The sequence below is a fragment of the Muntiacus reevesi genome, chromosome 6, assembly GCF_963930625.1.
Source record: "Muntiacus reevesi chromosome 6, mMunRee1.1, whole genome shotgun sequence".
NCBI lineage: Eukaryota > Metazoa > Chordata > Mammalia > Artiodactyla > Cervidae > Muntiacus > Muntiacus reevesi.
Genome location: NC_089254.1, coordinates 34,675,529 through 34,699,456, shown reverse-complemented (window position 1 = coordinate 34,699,456; position 23,928 = coordinate 34,675,529). Strand labels below are relative to the sequence as shown.

The window sequence follows — 23,928 nt, the reverse complement described above, 5'->3', positions numbered from 1 at the left end:
AGATCCCTTTAGCAGAAAATGGGAGAAATAATACCTGAGAAAAATATGAAATAAAAAATATGGCAACTGAAATCATTGTAATGAAAACCTAAAGTGCGATAAAATGGCAAAAATTTAATACAATCAATGTAGTTTTCATTTTACAATTATTCCTCTGTACTATTAATGATTTGCAAATAAATTATGCCATCTAAATGAAATGTATGGGAGGCTTGCAGGCACCATTGAGCATAATCCAGTCACCAGCAAATAACCTGATGTGCTTTTTCTGCCCAATTTAACATCACCACAGGCTTTCTCACTATCCTTCTTAACAAGTTGCAGGTCATAAGCAGGATATGAGTCCATTTATCCATAAAATTAGTTGCAACACGTTTGTCCCTCTTGATACTACTGCCTCACTTTTAAAATTTCCATAAGCATAAAGGAAATTGAGTCACATCTGAATGAAATCAAACTCCAGAGTTACTTTCTTCTAACCTAGTATTTTAGGTTGATAAATTGTTTTTGTTTTTTGGTAAAATGTGTTGCATTTAATGGGCCATTCTTAAGGTAGGTTAAAAAATGTTAAAACAGAAACAGATGGTTTACAAAACTGAATGCAATGTAATTAAGACCGACGAAGTCCAGCAGAGAATAAGTAAATAGTTTTAAAAATCATTATAGGAAAGAATATCCCAGTCTAGCTCTCATCCTGGAACTCCCCGGATTTCCTTGCCAACATTTGACAATTTTTAGATTACAAGAACAGGTGAACACATACTTACGAAGTATAAGATAACAGTATCAGGTCAATAATATCTGCACTCTGGATTTCTCTAAATATCTTGGAGATTATCAATGTAGTTTGATACAAATGTGTTGAAAAGGTATCTACTAAGTTTTACTAGCACAGTATTTTAGCATCTTGTATGACAAAAAATAACATGGTTAGAGATAAAACATGTAAGTAAGATTTGCCATCAGAAATAAGATCTCCCAAATCAGGCTCACATTAAACAATTTCGTATGTAAGTTTTCACTTCAGTGAGTGAGAAGCTCCCAACTACTTTTTGACTATTTCTCCTAGGTTATTTAATAATTAATTTCAATTCAGGATCCAAGTCACTTTTTTAAAGTTAACTTTGATATATTCATATAAAGGCTAGGTAACATTTTTGCAGAAAAGATAATTCATTAGAAGTTAAAATCATATTTGCTTTGCCATTATCATTCAGCATTTAGAATTCATTTGCATTTCTTAAGAGTCCTGCCAAAGCATTCATTCAACAGGAATGAGAAGACTATTAACACGCTGTCCTCAAGCTTTGAATTCAAGGAGTTTAATAATTTATCATTTGGCAGTGACTGTTTTGCTGTTTCCCTTTTTATTTAGCCAAACTAAATGTTTTCTCTAGCTCATACTACTGAAAATGTAAAATTAACTAAGTCAAAATTCTCCAAAAATACACTGTCCAGTGCATGATTTTATTAGCCTGTATAATACAGCTTGTTTATACATGTAAATTAAATTATACATTTATTTGTATTCTGAAACATTCACCTATGTTATTTCAAAAGATATAAAGATGAAAATATCAGTTATTACTGAGGAAATTATGTTAAAATGGCCAAGAAAGAAATACTATAAATGAAAATTTACAATAAATAGTGATTTAAGAGGGCTTCCCTGGTGGCTCAGCACTAAAGATTCCATCTGCAATGCAGGAGCCTCAGGAGATCTAGGTTCAATCCCTGGGTTGGGAATATTCCCTGGAGAAGGACATGGCAACCCACTCTAGTATTCTTGCCTGGAAAATCCCACGGACAGAGGAGTCTGGTGGGCTCTAGTACATAGGGTCACAAAGAATCGGAGACTGAAGCGACATTGCATGCGTATGATCTAATAAATATATTTATAGGACATATGTATGTGCAAGGGTGCTAAGTCGCTTCAGTCATGCCCAACTCTCTGCGACCCTATGGACCACAGCCTGCCAATCTACTCAGTCCATGAATTCTCTAGGCAAGAATATTGGAGTGGATTGCCATGTCCCCCTCCAGGGGATCTTCCTGACCTAAGGTCCACCCTGCCTCTCTTATGGCTCCTGCTTTGGTAGGCGGGTTCTTTACCACTAGCACCACCTGGGAAACCCATAGGACATATATGAGACTGGTCAAAATGAAATTATCTTTAGTTTTCATTCTGCTAGACTTCTCTGGTGGCTCAGATGGTAAAGTGTCTGCCTACAATGCGGGAGACCAGGGTTCAATCCCTGGGTTGGGAAGATCTCTTGGAGAAGGAAATGGCAACCCACTCCAGTATTCTTGCCTGGAAAATCCCATGGACGGAGAAGCCTGATAGGCTACAGTCCATGGGGTCGTAAAGAGTTGGACACAACTTAGCCACTTCACTTTCACTTTCATTCTGCTATTTATAGTAAGAATGTTTTTTTTTCCTCTTGCTTTTTGAACAACTGTTAATAAACCTATAAATTTTGATGGAACATAAATACATTTATCTATTTGAAACAAAGTTAACAAAGTATAGATTACCAATTGTAATGTATAATGTTATACCTGCTTAGTGGAAAGCTCCATGGCTGAAATAGTAGTTGGTTCCTAAAGAAGAAAAAGAAAATGTGAAATGTTCAGTCAATTAGAAAAGTTACAGAATGCCAACATAAACTTTCAGAAAGATAACTTTAGTGCCTACAATAAACAATATAATTGGGAAAAATAAAACATGTGAAAGAAATTGCATAGACAAGTGTTCTATGTGTAGAGCAGACAATATGTGCATCCTCCAGTTAAAGAACATCAAGAACATGCCTGTGGATGAAGTTGGGTGGACTGCTCACTATGATAAAGGAGACTGTGGGGAGACTCAGTAAGAGAGAGATGGAAAGGACTTAATATGCTTTGGACTTGTGTGAGGTGATCTGAGGGAGGGTTCCAGGAAGTAGGGTATTGCTTTAAATTGGATGCTGTCACAAAGCAAAGGTAATTCTATGATTAGGTATCTTCATAAATTTTATTTAGAAGAAGGAAAAAACAGAGTGAAATCAGAGCAGTTATTGGGAAAGTAGCAATCACTCACTAGGGCAGATAGGGAGATTGTTCATTTTTATAGTTTGGACAATGTTTATGTTCTTTTCTGTGTTCAAATATGATTACAGAATGGACTTGTTACTGTTTTGGTTCGTCATGGTCTGAGAATAGCCCCGTCTGATGTTGGGGTTCTGTGAAAATTTGTATGTTCAACTGGAGAACACTGTGGCTGAGGTGAGAATGTCAGACCAGCTCCTAATAGCACCAAGGATGAGGGCATAGATCCGGTTTCCAGCTGGCAAGAACTGTGAGAGCTTGGTTGAGATGATATTGCTTCATTATTATTAAAATGACTATTTAAGGTGAAAAGGTCTACATTCAGGTCTCCGCTGAAGCACATAATCTCTTTAATTTCTACCAACAGACTAATTTAGAGAAGTCATGACTAGAGAAGAAATAATCTCCAGGACACTTATTAAAGTATTCTATTAAAGCCTATTATGAGTGTATGTAGGCTGCATAAGTAAATACTGCTCCTTGATGAACTCAGACCACCAAAATACTATTTACCTAAACATGTTTGAGTATGTTCTCTTAGATTCATTTTCACGGAACTCCGATCCATCCTGTTTCACCGGTGGCAAACACAACACTAACAAGAGATGGTTTGGGCGGTTTTAGAGAAAGGTAATGAGAAGGAGGCTTAGACGGGATGAACAACATCCTAGATGTTCTCTCTCTGTAAGTGCCTGAAGTCATGTCCTGAAGAAATTGTAAAGAGTTGGACTCAGGGCTCAAACTGTATGAATTCAAATGGTAGCAACACAAATCTTGTCAGAAGGTTATTAGGTGTGGTATAGAAACTATTTCTAATTTAATTTTCTCATCTGAAAAATAAATATAATGGTATCTGCTGCATAGGACTGCTATAATGATTACATCAATTAATAAATGTAAAATACTTTAAAAACATGTTTGTCACATAGTGTTTACTCAAATCTCTCCTATCTCTCACATGCACATACATATACTCCACACATACACACACACACACACACACACACACACACACACATTCCCATATCCTTCCTTTGCTTCAGGTTTTCTCTTCAGTGCTTATCACTATCTAGAAATACATATATATGACTTCTTTTAAGTATATGATTTACAGGTGATTTTATCTTGTGTCTTATGCATTTCTTCCTAAGCCTCAAAGTTCTTATCTAAAGGTAGGGAGGAGGACTGAGAGGAAGGACTGAGAGACCAGCCTTTATATAAGTCACCACTGAAAGAAAATCTGAGGATAGTAGACAATGACTCTCTCAAAGCTATCCACTGAGGTTAGTACCCAGAAAAGTTACTCATTGCATCATCACAGGGCTGTTAAATCTCCCAGACCCCTAGTTGTGACTATTGCTTGCCCTTTTGCCTGTCAGAGAAGTATGGGGGAAAGAAGTGAAAGATACACAGTGGGAATTATAGGTTAGGCTGATAGGATGTGAGGACAGCAGAAGAGGCATGTCATATTTTCTTAGCTATCTTCCTTGCCCCAAGCCTTCCCCAATCGCCTACCACCCAGCGCTAATTTAGCACAGGGATTTTTGGCTGTTTAGTTCACTGCCATATACCTGGGATTGCTTATCCTACAGTTGTCCCTTGAACAAAAGAGGTTTGAACTTTGCAGGTCCACAAAGACATGGATTTTTTTCAACAGTTAATACTGCAGTGTTACACCATCAACAGTTGGATGAATCCACGCACGCAAAACCAGAGATATGGAGGGCCAACTGCAAAATTATACTCAGATTTTCCCTTGAACAGAGGATTGGTGCCTCTAACCCCCAAAGTTGTTCAAAGGTCAACTATATTTACAAGTTTTTGATAATTATTTATTAAATAATGGAATAAACAAATGAATTCCCCACAAATTTCCCGCTTTCTCTCATCTCTTTTACTCTCTCCATTATACTCTGTTCCTCCCACTGAATTTGTATGAGATATAGGGAGCCATCTTTTAAAAAAAGGTTTTCCTCAACGCGTCAAGCTTAGCTGTATTTTATATGAAAATAACCTGATTACTCTATACTCTCTACCTTTACTGGTTCATGTCTCACTCAGTGCCATTCACCTCTCTGCCCGCTGAGTCTAGGCCTTACTCTAGAGAGAAGGCCTACGATTTTCAGGAGGAGGAGTCACTGACAGCCTGTAGTGCTGAATGGAAGCTTTCAGTCTATTGTTATTACTGAACTTCCCGTTTGATATAGCACTAGTGACCACTCAGTTCTTGACTGCTTCCTCTATTTAGATTTCATTATGCCTTGGAACTCTTTATTAACTATTCTTAATTTTTTCAGAGTTTTTTCTATCTCTAGTCATTCTTCATATGTTTATCTTCCCTTACTGACTCCTATCCACTCCTCCTTGGATGCTACATTCTTTTCCTGATGGGCTTATCCACTCTTGTGGTTTTAATTACCTCCTATGTGCTATGGAATTGCAGATTTCCACTTTGAACCCTGATATCTAAGCTGAGCATAGAATTTTCTTCACAGATTTAAGACTACCTGCCTGAGACAGGTAGTGAGTGAGACAAATGATTTAGGATGTAAATTAATTTGATAGGATAATTTAGAATTGCCCCATAGTTACCCATTTTCATAGCTTAATGATATTAAAGGTAACAATTTCCTATAGGAACTATCAATCAGAAAGACAACTATGATGAAAGGAATATCTACCAAATTTTCTCTATAGAAATAAGATTTTAGGAATTTATTCCATCAAATCACAAAAATCAAGGGACCAAATCATCACAGATTTTTAGTTTTAAAAGACAAAACTGATTGTTGTATTTAAGTTTACATAATATTGGAATCAGTGAATCCAAACTAAGGATTTAAAGCAGAAAAATATTCCACAGCAGCTTCTTCCATTCCAACAGCTTCACAGGGAAAATGGTTATGTTGTCATGTATGTAAGCAGCTAGCCTCATGGAGACTTTTGCAAAATAAACTCTATAGCCATGGTGCAAGAAAAGTACTTCTTAGAGAATTAACAGGTAGTATGATTAAAATAAAAGTTAGCTACGTCTAGGTTCTTTTCAAACAACTTCAGTGAAACTATCTATAAGTGAAGCTGGTGAATTTTCACACATTCCACATACATTGACAATACAAAATTAAAATGTCTGTAAGGTAGACTAAAATGATCACTTTATATATAAATTGTAAAAGAAAACAAACCTCAATACATAAGAAACTCCACTGTGCCATATAATGATTTCAACATTCTTAAATTAAGATCCTAGAATCTCTTTATTAAAAGCAGCTTACTTATATTTTAGGCCATGAAATAGTTTGGAATAGGATGTGCTACATGCTGCCTGTGGTTGAATTTTAACAGAAAATATATTAAGATGACATCCATTTAAAAAAGCTATTTTTTTCCTGAGCCCTAGTTGGAAGTGAATATGACTTCCATTTAAAACAGATGTAGCTTTATAAGCATTTTTTCATGAAACTGGTTTTAATTGCAAATTTAACTGGAGTTCGGGTAAAAATGAAATTAAAAACTTAGCATCTTTTCAAGATTTTCTATGACTCTAATTTGCTATATATATATTTTTTCAGATATTTTAAATCTAGTCCTTATTAAACTTTCACACTTGCAGAGCTTTTCAACCTGCTGATCCCAGGAGAATCAGACAGTGCTCCCTGGATGCTAAGCATGCTGAAGCTCCCTTAGAATGCGTTAACAGACTAGGTTTTGGAAAGCATCAATTATGTTTTACATTTGAATGAAAATTAAACTCTTTCATTTGTTTGCTCAGCTGTTCATGGAATACTGCATAAATTGGGTTTAAAATGAATGCATTATCAATGTAAATGCCTTGCAATCCTTTGCAGTCAATAACAGTATAAATAAAATCCACTGTACTAAATGCATTGCAATTTGATGTAACCAGACACTGTATCAAAAGTAAAACCCTCCTTGGACTGGAAAAAAAAAATCTCAAGTGCATAAAGTAAAAATCAGCATACTTCTAGTTTTCGTACCTTTGAATGTTTATAACAAGGCATAGATTTAGAATTTTCAAGCAATTATTTTAAATGAGATTGTCATTTATTTAACTAGTTAATAACAGCTACAATTGACTAGTAAGCTTAATTAGAAAAACAAAAAAACTGATGAAATGAAGTTGAGGCTCAACTGACTTTAACCAATTTGTTTGGAATATCACAGTAATTGAGATTTAAACACAAGTTTATGTTACAAGTAATATTTGAAATAGGTTTGTGTCTTAGTACCTTAATACCATTTTGGATATATGATAGCTATTTAAAGTAATTTCTAGAGTCCTATGAAAATGAAAGTGTTAACTGCTCAATTGTCTGACTCTATGTCCATGAAATTCTCCAGGCAAGAATACTGAAGTGGGTAGCCACTCTCTTCTCCAGTAAGATTCCTTATTGTCTGAGCCTCCTGGGAAGTCAATTTATTTCATCTCTTATTTCCCACTAAAATTTTACTCTAAAATGGAAATTTTATCACTGAGGAATATTCTTCATACTATACTCTGATTGGGATTTGATTTTACCCAGAATAAAAGTGTCTTAGATGTAACTAGAACCACTGGAATGTCCTGTGATTAGCCAGGGTGTTTTCCTAAAACCAACCTCAAAATGGCAATGGACACAGTACTGGCTTTAATTAGAATTTTATGTGAGGTTGATTATTCAGTCTAGCAAAGATACATAATGAATATGGTCTCCTGGAGATATTATGGTAAAATTAACTGTCTGGTTGACATCAATGTCTTTCTTTTTAAAACCCAAGAGTATCAGATACCACCAGGATCCTAAATCTGTTCCTTGTCTATTTACCTTGTCAAATCAACATAGTGCTTCAGTTAACCCTTTCAAATTTTATATTAAATGGAGTAACTTGCAAGGCTCAAATAAAAATAAGGAAACTCTAACATTTCTCTGATAGTTTCAGTGTATATAGAAATTGCTTTAATGTGTTGTTTTTTTTGCCCTCCTTCTGCAAAATTAAACAAAGTTTGACAGTGAAATATTCCAATTGCTAGACCACAATATATGTATGAACTTTGCCTGATAGAATAGAATGCTGAAAGTAAATATTTCTTTAAACTCTGCCCAAATACATTTTGTCTACTTGTGTGTCAGAGAAATAATAATGACAGCAATGCATGGCAGAGAACATGGGAGAGAAATGGAATATTTATGAGGAAGATGCGTCCCTATGTTGCAAATAATCTTTTCATAAACTCATAAACTCATAAACAATCATTTCCATGAAAGCCTATTATTACTTAAGTTAGGCAGTTAGAATAGAAACCAGGAGTCTAAAAAATAGCGGTGGCTAAAAGACAAGGAAGGGAAAAGCTCGAGAAAAAAGAACAAAAGAAGGTCAAAGGAAGGTCGGAGGACCGGAGTGAGGACTTCAGGTAGAACAACACTCCTGACCAAGCTCAATTTGCATAGGACAGGCCCAAGGGGAAGAAAAAAACTTAAAAAGAGGAGCCAAAGGGCTCTCTCTGTCCCCCGCATGCATGCGCTCTTTCTCTCTCTCTCTTGCACGCTGGGGCGCTCTTCTCTTTGCGTCTTTGGGTTGACATGCCCTCACGCCTCAAAGGTGGATTTTCCTGTTATTATCTAAATAAAATAGAGCTGTAACACCGAGCTGTAACACTGATTTGTCTAAGAGCTACAACACGGTCTGTTAGAAACCTGAGAGCTATAAAACAGTCTGTCCAAGACCCGAGAGCTGTGACACGCCGAGGGCGGCTTTAATGTTCGTTACTCCAAATCTTTGTTGTGACAAGACAAAAACCAAGGGGCATACACTCGCCTGACACTTATTTATACCTAATTGTTAAAAACTGATAAAAAACCTCTCTCATGGCATCTTAAATCATGCGGAAATCATTCAGTAAATTATCACAGGTATAATTAGATTGTGTAATCCTTTGGAAACTGCAAAACACTAATAAAATCTAGTAGACATTAAATATTTGTGCTTGCAAGATTGTTGGCTCCCCATCTCTGAAGATTTTGCTGAAAGTCATTTAACAGTTTGAAGTAGCATTTTTAAACTAAAACTTGTTTTGATTTACTAAAACAAATCTAGATAAGATGTGCAATATAAACTTAAAATCCCAGAGGTACAGGGAATGAAAAATAGCTAGAATACAGCATTACTACAAAATTATATATATTATGATTCATAAAATTCCAGAAAATGATTAAATGATAGAAAAAAGAACCTTATTATTTAAATGGCATGACATAGCAATGCAGTTCTACAAGATAAAACTTAATTGCACTAATAATAAATCAAGCACCTGAAACGATGAGGGATGACATGTCAGAAAGAGTCTCTGAGCTGGGTGAGGTCAGAGACTATGTTTACAGTGTTCACCCCTGATTCACCAGAACTTAGCACTGTGCCAGAACAAAGGTGGACATATTTGTTTAGAGTTGAATTAGTAAATGAAACTTGTTATAATCACATACAATAACCGAAGGGGAATGTGCAGAGGAACCATGACAAATCCAAGAGTAAAGGATTCTGGAAATAATTAAGAAATTCTAAAGTTAACATAATATTTTAGTATCTCCTATAACTTCATTTGCATGGTGGTGGCAATATAGATTTCTAAAAACAAATAACTTGTAAAAATTTTTCCTACTAGAAAATAATATGGGATATAATCAAGCAGGATAACTTGTTGCTGTTCTTTGTTTATCTTCCTCATACTCTGGCACCTCACTTTACGGAAGGTCTCCCTAGAGAAGACTTTAAACTCCTTATTTTTTCATGTTTAATTTTTTGCATAAATACTGATTTCTCTATGCATTTAACAAATGCTGGTTGAAAACATATTAGACTCTGGAGACCCAATAATGGATATAAGACAGAAATTTATATATCTGCCTCTTAGTGCCCATAATTTGTTTGCTAAATCTAAATGGATTCTATATGATGACACAGTCTATTTGAATAACTGTATTTTTGAATTTGTAGGCTAAAGTATCAATGTGTAAATTCTGAAATGGAAGGCAGTGAAAGACAGGGCTTAGTCATCATTCTATAACAGACAAAATAAGGTCCAAGTGCTTAATTTTAAAAAATCACAGTAGAATTATAATGATTGTGTGATTTTAAGACTTAAACCAAGGATTAGCAGAGAAAGCTACTGTAAATGCAGCTTATATTCACTGTAGACAAACTAAAACAAATAAAATTATTGACGATAAGATTCTGAGCACAGTAACTAGCACTGTCCTGGATATTCCACAGATAGTGTCTCTAATTCTTCTAGCTTCCCTGTGAGATAGGTATTATCTTCCCTGTCTATACTGATGGGAAAGCTCAGATGTACTGTTTGTAGTCCAAACAGAACTATTATATAGGTATGACTCAAGAACCTAAGACCTTCCCAGTAGAACATTGCTTAGTTACTACTAGGTGTCTGTGTCATCATTTACCAGTTACATGTTTCAAAGCTAATTACAATTTTACCTGAATCAATATCAATTCAGAACTTGCCATATTTTACTTTATTTTTTCTTCAAACAAATACTGAAATAGGGAGCAAGCGCTCTATTGAGTTAATAAGTACAGGGTTAAAAGAAGTCTTGGGAAAATTTTTCTTTTTTTTTTTTTTTAATATTATTTTATTAGTTGGAGGCCAATCACTTTACAACATTTCAGTGGGTTTTGTCATACATTGACATGAATCAGCCATATAGTTACATGTATTCCCCATCCCGATCCCCTCTCCCACCTCCCTCTCCACCCGACTCCTCAGGGTCCTCCCAGTGCACCAGGCCCGAGCACCTGACTCATGTATCCCACCTGGGCTGGTGGTCCGTTTCACCATAGATAATATACATGCTGTTCTTTCAAAACATCCCACCCTCACGTTCTCCCCCAGAGTTCAAAAGTCTGTTCTGTATTTCTGTGTCTCTTTTTCTGTTTTGCATATAGGGTTATCGCCACCATCTATCTAAATTCCGTATATATGTGTTTTTCTTACAATCAAAATGTTTAATCAACTGAACATTTCAATACAGGCGCTTCACTTTAGAGATAAAGTGTCTTAGATTCTTGGAGACTAAATGAGGTAATTTTAAGTTGTGAGACTAGATCTGACATTTCTCATTTTCTGTCCACTAAATAATTCAATTTATTTTTAGCTATAAATGTCTGATTGTTTTTACCTTCTTCTATCAAAAACTGAAATAACACCTTTCATAGGCATCATTTCTGTTTGTTTCATAAATAATTCATGTCAAGGTGTGCTTCAATTCAAACTTCCTCCTAGCTGATTTTCTAAAAGGAACAACAGACTGTGTTATATGTTAAATTACTTTAGTTTTCTTCTCTCACTGCAACACATAAACTGCTGCCTCTATCTCCAATTTCTTGTATAAACTTACCTGAGCCATAAGTGATTCATGACAAAGGGACAACTACAAGTACCTTTCTTACTTGTGAAGACTAAGAATTTGTAACAAATTTTCCACCAGTGATATAAAAACCGTGAACATTTTCTTTTGCTAACAAATGATTTCTTTAGAAAAATGTGATAAAACTCACAAATAAGATTTTAAAAATTACTCAAATGTCTTCATTCCTTCATTTTGAATGTATTTCTTTAATACATTCATGGAAGTTATCTGTCACCCCAGTTATACCATAAAGTGTGAAAGAAGGGCTTTGGGAGGTGGGAGGCACACAGAGTTTGTTCAGTGAGGTAAGTTACATTAATAGTATAAAATGTAAATCATATAATTTATCACTGAGAAAACAAAATATGAGCCAAGGATATATTCTTTACATTTTTAGATTTAACTAGAATTGAAAGTTCAAGGTTTATTTTGACTAGTGTCTGGCTTTTTAATTGACAAGCTAATTAGAAGGGTATGCTAGACTACTTGTCCATACCAAGATCAGTGTGCAGCTGTCCTGGGGGAAGGACATACAAGTGAACTTGTCGACACTTGAAATTAAACAGCACTCACCCGAAAAACTGTCATTTCTTCAAGCAGAACTTCTTCTAAATCATGCCAGGTCTCCTTAGGAATTGAAACTACTTTAAGAACAGTTCCAACATCTTTGAAAGAAAGTAGAGAACACCACAATTTAAACAGATCTGAAGAGAGTTTAGTGTTAATAAACTATATCAGTAATTGAAAAGAAAGAATGACATTTTGATGTCAGCATTTTAACATTTATTTTATTGTTATAGCATTAGTAATATATATTCAAATGCATTTCATGAAACTAGATAAAATATAAATCAGTTATGGAATAAAAATAATTGAATTTTTTAGAAATATATGAAGCTTTGAAGGTGGCTTTATTCTAAACCTGTGTAACGAATATATATATATATATATATATATATATATATATATATATATAAAATAAGCATTAGGTTGGATTATTTTTATTTTTAATCTCAATTATCAGGTGTCTCAAAAAAAAAAGCTAAATTAAAAATAGTATCAATTTGACAGTATGGGGTCTTCTCAAAAACTAAAATCAGAACCAGCATACTCCTGGGTACATATCAGAAAAGAACCAAGAACACTAATAAAAAGATACATGCACTCCCATGTTCACAATAGTATTATTTACAACTACACCAAGGTTTGCACATAACCCAGGTGTCTGTCAACAGATGAATGGATAAAGAAGATGTGGTACATGTATATACAATGGAATACTACTTAGCCATAAAAAGAAAGAAATTTTGCCATTTATAGCAATATTGATGGACTTGGAGGGCATTATGCTAAGTAAAATGAGTCAGACAAACACTATCTATCTTATATGTGGAATCTAAAAAATACAACAAACTAGAATATAACAAAAGAATAAGCAGACTCACAGATATAGAGGATAAAATGAGTGGTTAACAGGGGGAAGAGAGAATGGGGGAGGGACAGATAGGGGTAGGAGCAAAAAAGGATTATTATGGGGTTATGTGGAAATCATCTGTGTGAAACTCTTTAAATTTTCAAGCACTATAGAAACTGAAGAATCTTTCATCCAATAAGAAATAAAAAAGAAGAAAAATTACACTTTGACATGACAGGTTTTTCTCCTTCTTGTCATGAAATCTAGAACTACTATCAATATTTAATATTCAAGCAAAACGGAAGCAATGTTGCCAAGCAACAAAAGTAGCTGAACTTCAGAGCCTGACTGCTCATCACCTTCCCATGAGGAAGCCTTTAGTACTCAGAGGTGCCTAAAAAGACAGCTCAATGACCATTTAGTGCTAAATGATAATAATCTGACTTCTCATAATAAATACTGGATTACTTATTAGAGCGGTTTTTCAATAATTGGCCTAATCAATTTGGCTTTGGTTTAATTAACATATTAACATATTAGAGTGCTAAAAACATTCAAATTCATCACTATAAATAATAAAAACTGTTAAATAAAATACATTTTAATAGAGATTTCAAGTACTGTTTATTCATTGCTAAAAGATACAAAGTGTTTTAATGATAAGAGTTGCCACTTTTACTCTCAGTTGGGTTAAGAAGCTACTTTATGTACATGCTCACTTGTGTCTGACTCTTGCAACCCCCACCAGCATTTCTGCCCATGGAAGTTTCCAGGCACGAATATTGGGTTACCATTTCCAACTCCAGGCTCTCTTCCCAACCCAGGGATCTAACCCACATCTCTTGCATCTCCTGCATTGGCATGCATATTCTTTACCAACCTTACCAACTACACCACCTGGGAAGCCTACTAATTTTCCAGTATTTAGAGATGCATTCCTATTCTTGATAGAAGAAAGAACAGGGATTTATTAAATTCAAAAATTTGACTCTTTGACATTCCATTTCATCAGATGATCAATTATTTTTAGATATGGATGGCTCATCTTAATCAAATATAACAGACAAATTATTTGAGGAGAAAAATCTTGTCTGTAAAAAATGTTACATCATAAAAATAATTCAAAGTATTCATACCACAGATAACTGTTTTCAGGGGATCAATATGATGTGGTATGTGAGCTCAAGAAAGGCTGCTAGTGTATCCCTTGTAAAGTTTTTTTAAAAGCCCTCTTTTAAGAGGGTCTTTCTATGTTTACAGGACCTTGGACTACTCATAACACCAAAGATTAAAGGTAAATTAGGTTAATCTACTCTGTGCCTCTGATCGGTCTCCAGTATCCAAACATAACCTTATCTGTGTTCCAGATCAAGTTTTACTGAGTAGTATTTCAAACAATTTCACACAAATTGAATCAGATTACTCAACCAGGATCAATGTGCAACTTAGTTAAAAGGTAAAATTACTGTAATCAATTTACTTTGCTGACAGATGACCCTGCTCTGTGCTGACCAATAGCCATCCACAACATCAGATGTTCAACATGCTCATAAAATTCGTTCCATTAAAGACAGCTCGTGTCCCAAGAAGAAGTGAAAACTCACGCTTGGATTTCTTTGGTCAAACTGCCAGAAGCAAGCTTTTGTTGCACTGACAATGAGTGGGGGACTTTTCAACATTAAAGGCCAGAGGTGAAGAAAAAAGCAAGTGTGACTTTATCGAACAAGCTTAACTACTCTGTAGAGAGATCTAATTATAATTTGACATTAAATGACAAACTAATATTTATTGAAGAGAAATCCAATCATCTTATATTTTCTCAAGATATTTATAACCAGAAGTTCATACTTGCAATTCATTGACTTTTACTGAACTCCAAGTCTCACTGGGATTCTTTAATTTGATAGAGAAACTTTCTCCCTCATAAAAGGAAACCATAATGTATTGCTCAGAATCTGACACTGTTACACCTGATAACATAAGTATTTCACAATTTTGTTATAAAACTTTAAGTCTTCAAAGCACTTGCTGCACAGGTGCCATTCCCCTACAGTTAATGCAATTTTTTTTCTCTGTTTTTCACCAAGGGAAAATAAATGTTATTACACAAGGTTTCAGTGGAGCACTCACTCTGTTTCCCACTGATTTATGTCAGTTAACGTTAATGGAGACCAGGAATTTATTACCTTGGAATCTGACCCTAAGTAGCAAGTTTCAGATTTGTAACTGGTGCTTTCAAAATAGTATTATTAAAGAGAGTAGGGGGGAAATAGAGTAATATGTTATAATAGTAATGGAATTCATTCTGAAAATATGCCTACCTACAAAATACTTGTTTCCAGTCACAGAACTGGTAAGATATACTGTTAAATTTATACAGCAATGAATCTAAAATATATATGCTGATTCTTTATGTCCACTTTGTTGCTTTTCTGATGAAGTTTGGTTTGCTTTGTTTTGCTTCTCATTGTATAGTAAATCCACTAAACAAATTGTGTTGCCAAAATTTATTTTCTGGAAGATTTTTTGCACTCTATGATAATTTTAAAGTTCAGATAGTTTTGCATTAATATATTCTAGAACATTTAATGACTGTCTTGGGAATTTTATGCATGGTTTGAGCAATATCTTTGTCCTGAAAAACCTCTGGTCAAAAAAGAGTTATGACTCAATTATAGATGCTGACTGTTCACCTAATCATTATCTTCACCTGATTAAATTGATCAACTTTTGACTGAAAAGGAAATTTAAGTTAACAATGTCAACTTGTCTAAAAACATGACACATTAGAATGGGACAATGTTCAGGGTTTTTTTTTAGTCATTTATTAGAGGTTAACTATACCTTGAGCCTGGAGAAGGAAATGGCAACCCACTCCAGTGTTCTTGCCTGGAGAATCCCAGGGACGGGGGAGCCTGGTGGGCTGCCGTCTGTGGGGTCGCACAGAGTCGGACACGACTGAAGCGACTCAGAAGCAGCAGCAGCATACCTTGAGCCCCAGTTCGAATCCTGGGTTGGGAAGATCCCCTGAGAAAGGATAGCCTACCCACTCCAGTATTCTGGGCTTCCCTAGTGGCTCAGATGGTAAAGAATCTGCCTGCAATGTGGGAGATCTGGGTTGGATCCCTGTTTGGCAAGATCCCGTGGAAGAGGGCATGGCAACCCACTCCAGTCTTCTTGCTGAGAGAACCCCTGTGGACAGAGGAGCCTGGCGGGCTACACTGCACGGGGTCGCGAAGAGTCAGACACGAGTGAGCGCCTAAGCACAGCACAGCACACCTTGAGAGTGACTGTACACCATTCCTCAGGCTTTAGTATACTTAATTAGTTAGAGGCGATGCTCTTGAAGAACATTTAGAGCTGAAGCTAAAACATTTACCTGTTCCAATAAACATGACATCATACTGGCCATCTTCTGCATCCACTCGATCTACCACAATTTGTGTAAACTGATAATTTACATCTGTTTTGATCATTATCGGCCGGTTATTGATAGGAAATACTGGATTGTACATGGCTGGATGACTTCTTGCAAATGTTATAACGTCATCAGGAAGGTCTTTGGTAGAGTCAAATCCACCAAATGTTTTACTGGGACACTATTAAAATAAAGAGAATAATATCTTTTGATTATAATATAATGAATAGGATTATAATTTATATATTATATGGCCTCAATTGTCTAGAATTTAAATCTGCAATTTTTAAAATTTAAGTAACTGTTAAACTCAAAAATAAAATAATGTTACTTAAATTAGTAGATATAATATGTAGTATATATTTTCTAAACATATCTTAAGTCTCAATGGGACGTCATCATTTCTCACCAAGAACTATAAATGTATCTAATGAACTCAGGGTACAGAAGTCTGATGCCTTTTATTAGTGACAATATCATCTACTTTACGTTATCAATGAAGAATTTGAAATACTGAATGAAATATGTTATGACAATGCAATTAATCATTAGTTTAGAAAAAGTCAATCATTTTCTTGGATACATTCACATTTCCCTATAATATCATGCCAAACATAAATATGTTCCTTTCAAATTAAGAGAATATAAACTATTCTTTATTGCTTTATTTTAATATAACCCGGAAAAAATAGTACAAAAGTACCAAAAATATTATTTCATTAATAATTACAGTAACTTTCGGGAACAGAAGATGTGTTATTCAAAGTGTTTACCAACTTGTATGGCACAGAAACTAACCAAACACACTGGACCAAGCAGAAAAGATGATAGCCATAGAAAGCCAGACAGAATGCAGTGTCACATACTGCCATAACATCACCTCTGATTTAAACGCTCCATTTAAGGCAATAAAACAAAAACAAGAAAATTCCGACTTTAGTCTGTCTCTTTTCATTGCATTTAATTATATGGTAAAAGCTTTTAGAGTACAATATCACCGTTTCTTGCTTTTTTGCCTTACACTTAGGTAATTTCTGCCATTTAGTTTAAGAGTTTGAAAGCTGAAATGTAATTAAGTGGTTCCTGATCTTGCAAGAGGCTTAGAAGGAGAAATCAATTGTCTTTGCCATTACCTTGATACAGATCATTAATAATTCATGAGAAATGAAATAAATAAAATTTGTTTTGAAATGGGAAAGTGTCTATCTATCTATGAATATATATGTATATAGTAACCAGATACACACAGAATAACACATTAATATATCAGTTAGGGGATTTAGGGAATTACTTCTGTTTTAGTAAATTTAAAAAAATATTTATTTAATGAAATATCAAGTAACTACATAGCTGTATAAACTCCTCAAAGAAACAATAAAACATATTTTATGACATTAATTTTTTTTTGCTTTTCTACCACCATTTAGAAATAATTTGCAAAAACTTAGAAATGTAAGATTGCACATTAAGAGATTTATTTATTTTAGATTTTTATCTTACAATTTGTCTCATTCTCTTGCCTTACTTTTATCACTGTATTTAGTACTACTTAAGCTGTAGGTTTTTGTTTAAAAATAAAGGAAATGCCATGCTATTGACACACTGTTTGAAGGCCACTTACTGTGTTTTCCTCCAGCAGTGTTGATGGAATGACATATTCTCAGAAGCCCACTTTTGAAATTAATGGATTCATCTAAGTGAATTTTATTCACAGAGCAAGGTGCTATCTCCTCTTGGAAGCCCTTCTCTAACTCCTGGCTTAGAGAAGGAATTAAGGCCTTCTGCCTTCTACCTCCAGCACTTGGTGCAAATTGCTGCCATGATTTCCCATGTTAAAACAACTATCTGTGAATAATGGGTGAGAATTCAGGCTCTAGAACCAAACTGCCTGAATAGTCCTGGCTCCTTTCTTTGCCTCAGAGTCTTGATCTGTAAGATGGGGACAATTATTGGGCTACTGAATATAATACACAACATATATAAATAGACCTGACACAAAATAAAATTTTAATTGCTATCAATTCTAAATACACTGTAGACATCTTCACATCAAATACTCGGTAGCTCCAAATAACAGCACAGTATCTAATGAAAGACTTTCACCAAGTTTGTTGAAGTGAGCCCAGAGCAAGTATATAAGTAGAATATACTGACATTAATTAGTCACAGAGATAAAAACAGCTGCAAGTTATAAAACTGTCCATCAAGAAAGTAAAATAGTTTATCATTAATAAATGGAGTAAATATCATATGCATTTTTATAAAACCATTTGGTTTCTTAAAATCAATGGATATTCTATCTTGTTCATTTATTCTTCTGAAAATCTATTTAATTTTTTATTTACAAAATCCATCAATTTTTTATTTACAAGATCCACCAACTAGAAGTAATCTTTATGAAATGCTAGTAAGTTTAGTAATACAGAAAACAATTAAGATTAAAAGCATTCTATGTCCAATAAAATCATATAAATACAACATTTATTTGAATTAAACAATAAAACTCACGTGAAATTAAACAAACAATAAAATTTAAAGAACAAGTTTTTTCATCATATGAAATTATTTCCTTAAAGATTTTTAGGGCTAGAAAATGTTGCACTGGATGAATCCATCCACATATTTTAGAATTTCCGACATCACATTGATGACTTTGCTTACTTTTGACCATATTGATCTTTTCTTTTTTTTTCTCCGTACTTTAAACTGTAGGCTTAAATCTGGTTTTATTTTGAGCTCTGTCCAATTTTTTTGAGCTGGAGTGTGCCTAGGATTGCTGGAGGAGAGGGGTCAGTGAGAGCAGACAGCATCTGTTAAAATATGGGGGCCCTGTTTCACGAGGTATTTTTATTTCTTGCATATCTTCTTTACCTATTTGAGGGATTTTCACAGGAAGAAAATACTGGTTAAAAACGTTTTCCTCCTATTTAATGGACAATTCTTGAGCTTTCACCACGATCAAAGAGAACAAACTCAGGTGTATCTTAACTGTCTCAGCTCTCCATGAAAGCCATTTTTACTATATCCCTTTCAGAAAAGAAAATAAATAAAGCTATCTGTTCAGTTTCTATTTCTCAGAAATTATGGGTAATAACTACTGGTAGGCACTGAAATTAAACACTGATGCCTCTGAAGAACATGTCGTTAAATGTGGAATTTCAAGGTATCAGACAAAATCCTCATCGTGCTTTCATTTATAGTCTTGGAATCATTCTTTTATATAATCTGCATTAAATATGTGTTATAGCTGCTTTTTTGTTAAGTCTTCAGCATAAATGTATTCATTTCCCGTCTTGAACACCTAGGTCACTTACAGTTCCTGGTCGTGGGTAGGGGACTCTTCCTTGATAAGGCACCCACTGGTAGTTGGGACCATCCCTGTGAGCATATGGTCCAAGGAATACCCTTCTCACATCACTCATGCTATACATGCACACGGCTGACCCCTTGAAGATGTTACTAAAAAAGAGAACAAAAACAGAATTTCATTTTTATACAGAGACAGAGCTACATATGCTGATTTCTTAAATTTCAGATAGCAATTATCAATACCTGAACATAAATTCTCAAATAGTGTTTAGTATTTTTAAAGCTGCATGTATATATATTTTAATGACATAAGAGAACAAATTATGATTGCTCAAAATTAGAAGGCATGGATGAAACCATCTTTAGCACTAATGTGTGCATGCTAAGTTGCTTCAGTCATGTCTGACTCTGTGTGACACTATGGACTGTAGTCCTCCAGGCCCCTCTGTCCATGGGATTTTCCAGGCCAGAATACTAGAGTGGGTTGCCATGTCTCCCTCTAGGGGATCCTCCTGACACAAGGATCCAACTTGCATCTCTTACATCTCCTGCATTTGCAGGCAGGTTCTTTACCACCAGCGCCACCTGGGAAGACCCTAAGTACTCATAGAAATATGTATTCATATCATAAATAGACAATATATGGTACAAATATATAAATTCATATCATGTTACTTTAAAAAATTAAGTGAATATGTCCAATCAAATTTTAATGGCTTTAATACTTACAGAATAAATCACTATTGGACATTGTAGTTTAATCTTTCTTTATGCTATCACAGTCCTTTGCAGCACTTTTCCTGACTTTTGATTTTAAATTATTTCTCTTTTAAACATTTATACATATCCAAATAACACTACTTATATGCATGTAAATATATATTTCTTTTAGCAACTCCAGGTAATATAAACTTTATGCTAAATAGAACTGTCAGAAAATAAGCACTGTTTAATTGACAGCAAGAGCTTTGAGGGAGATGAAAATGAGGAGAGGAGGAGGAGAAGAGAGGGGGAGGTGGAGAAAGAGGAGGGAGATGGAGGTGGTGAGGGAGAAGAAGGGTAAGCCCAAGACAGAAGAGACAGGAGAAAAGAGGAAAAAAAGATTTTTCACCCTTAGTTTATATCACTATAAACTGTTAACAAAACTCAGATTTCTATGCTTACAATATTTTATATTTCATTCAAAATTTTCAAGTCAAAGCTATACATAGGGCATGGCATACATTTCATTGTTAAATTTATAGTAATGAACTTCTTTGCTAAAATTTATGTATAAAATGATTTACATCATGACTTATTTCAAGCACCCAAGAATGCACAAGAGCTCAAAGGTTAAGCCAACACTGTTCTTTCAAAAATATATTTTCACAAAATATGGACACTTAAAACAGTGTCTAAAGTACATGGATTTTCTATGATAATAAAATATTAAAATGCTATTTACCTGGAAGTTGTAAACACTCCATATACAACTGGATTTTTAGGATCTTTAGAATTCATCAGGAATACATCCTCTGTTTAAAAATAAAATTAGGGAAATTTGCATTTCTGAAGGTCATGGCAAAGCCTGAACAAGTATACTCTATGCAACATCAACATCATTAGCTACTTACGCAATTCATCAAAATGAGTGTCGATGCCATTTGGGCCTGGCACTGAGCAAATGAGACGAGCTTTGAGAAATGTTGTCCATTTATTCACCAGACTTCTGTGGCCCCCAAAGTCATTCTGAATGGAGGGAATAATGGTTTTAAAAACTGTGTGTGCAAATGATAATTTCAAATATTAGTTTTATCCTCTCTTATCTTTTGTATATGAAACATACACAAAACGCAATTCCTCGTTTTTCAAGTTGATAAATGAATTTTAAATGACTAGATATAAGTAATTGCATTCTTATCCTACTGTTGGTGCAATCTATTCATCCAAACCTGATTCAAGGAGTGACTTATAATAAATATCCCTTAGCATTAAACAGTCACTGTACTTTTTCCATTCTGTTACTACTTTGCAATGGACAATATTACTCTTGTGTCTGTTTTGGTCTGCTTTAAGTCCCTCTCTTATGTAGTAAGATTTTATTCATCTAAGTAGGTGGCTCATGGAAATAAGCATATTTGCACATAGTAGCACTTTACAGATATTTATTGAATGAAAGAATAACTGCATGCCTCATAACCCATACTCAAAACACAACACAAAAGTATGCTAAACATTAAATACTTTTATAAGTTCAAACAGTTGAAACAATTCTGACTTTACAAATAGCATGTTGAAAATAATATCAGAAAAATTTTAGTAAAGAACTCATTTCAGAGCAACATATTGAAAAAGTAACTGCTCACTGAAAATGAACTGTAACCCAATGTAGCAATAAGTTCTATTATGATGATATGCTTTTACTGGTAACTTCTAGTCTTTTAAAATAGTATTTATGTGCATATTTTTGAAGAAATATAACTTTTCCTCAAAATTATAACACTGATTTGTTTTTTGTTTATATGATTTTATTTAGTATAAAGTTTTTTTTTTAACCCTTGTAAGTAGTGCTTTTAATGATGCTCTATATTTTGTGGAGAAAGATTCTTACATATTCATATATCATTTGTATGTTTCCACATCATTAAAACTTATAATTTTCCAGTAGTTTAACATACTACAGGTAAATAATTAAATCATGATTGGAGAAGAAAAGAGGTTACACCCCTCTTCTAAGATAGGGATTTGTAAAATTTCATTATTTTTAAAAAAATAATTTCATTTGAAGACAATAATTGACTTTGTCTTTATGATTTTCTTGAGATGACAGGTGCTTTAATAATATAATAACAGTTGGCTTTATTCATATTGCATATATACTATATTTTACAGTATAGAGGGTAGGAACAGTACTGTTACCATATGTTCACACTATTTAACCCATAAGTATTTACTGACCAATTTTTTATTCTATCTAACATTATAATGCATCTCACATCCAATTTTGTGCCACACAGTATATAAAAGCTCACAGTTTCAAAATTATTTATGTGTGCTCTGCATGTGCACATTGGATGCAATAAATTTATAAAAATAAGCTATAATGTTTTTTCTTTTATATTCATACTTTAGTTATTTCCAACAAAATATATTCATTGAAAACATACACACTGTAGGAAACTTTACTAGGTCTGAAAATACAGAAACTATTTTCCAAGGTAATACAAAAAATTATTTCCCTAGAATTACAAACTAGTATTACTTAATGTACTTGTGAAACAGTATGTGACAACCTCCACCTGCATGTCTGACTACGAGGTTATACATAAGCAACTGTAATATGTTTTCAATAGTTTTTGCCTTTTAAATATTTATAATGATCAGGCAGGTTTTTTAGCCATATTTTTATTATAGTTGTACAAAGATGGGAAAAGGAGAAAAAAACTGTGATTAGACAAAGATACTCTCATTTTCTTCTTTACCTCACCTTGCATATCTGACCTATTCTAGCGTGAGTAGCTTTTCCAGTGTGTTCTCCATCTATTGCATTTTCACGGAAGAAAAAGTACACTTTGTCATCTTCAGGGTTGTCACTCTCTGGGATGAGGTGGGCACTAATGAACCTTGGATCTGATAGACAAATTATAGCATATATATTAATTCAAATTGGGTAAATAAGATCATTCATTATAGTCTATTTTCAATTTTCTTTTAACTCATATTTGACACATTTCAAGAGCTAATTTTCCTTGGTTCACTCTTTTTCAGCAGATGCAAACTGTTCTTTATGCATTTTAAAGTATGCTACAAATTACTTATGTTTCTAAAAATTTTTTTCCAATAAAAATCAGGAATAGGTACAGAAACCCTCAGTGTGACCAGATAATGCAAATGCATTATTGGATATTAAAATATTTTGTAAACTGTAAGAGCTATCAAGCATTACTTATTGCCATCATCATTGTTATTTTTTTTAAAGCATAAAATAGTTTAAATCACACTACCAGTAGGTCTATTCCACTTTCCAGTAAAAACTGGGTGAGAAGGGAGAGATGAGATTCCATAAAACAAAGCAAAATAAGTTCTTTCAAGTTGTACCCCATCTCATTAAATGGGAATGTCATTTACTAGATACTCAAGCTCCAAACCCTGGCATCACCCTTGAGTCCTCTGTTTCTCCACAGAATAGGTCAGTGTGTACCTCTGATACGTCACTACTTCTCTAAACCCTCCTATATCTTTTTTGAATCATTGGCAGTAAAACACAAACTCCTTACAGTAACAAAGCCATCTATGCC

The 23,928-nt window shown here is 34.2% G+C and overlaps 1 protein-coding gene across 1 annotated transcript in view; it reads right to left on the bottom strand.

Moving 5' to 3' along the window:
- Positions 1-23,928, bottom strand: part of SEMA3A (semaphorin 3A) — a 228,468-nt gene that overhangs the window by 34,748 nt on the left and 169,792 nt on the right. The window contains exons 7-13 of the mRNA XM_065939538.1: positions 23,118-23,260; positions 21,265-21,379; positions 21,096-21,165; positions 19,657-19,801; positions 16,304-16,523; positions 12,084-12,175; positions 2,560-2,601 (exon numbers count right to left, since the gene is read on the bottom strand). Of these exons, the coding sequence (XP_065795610.1) occupies positions 2,560-2,601; positions 12,084-12,175; positions 16,304-16,523; positions 19,657-19,801; positions 21,096-21,165; positions 21,265-21,379; positions 23,118-23,260 (827 nt within the window). The remainder of the gene's footprint in view (positions 1-2,559; positions 2,602-12,083; positions 12,176-16,303; positions 16,524-19,656; positions 19,802-21,095; positions 21,166-21,264; positions 21,380-23,117; positions 23,261-23,928) is intronic.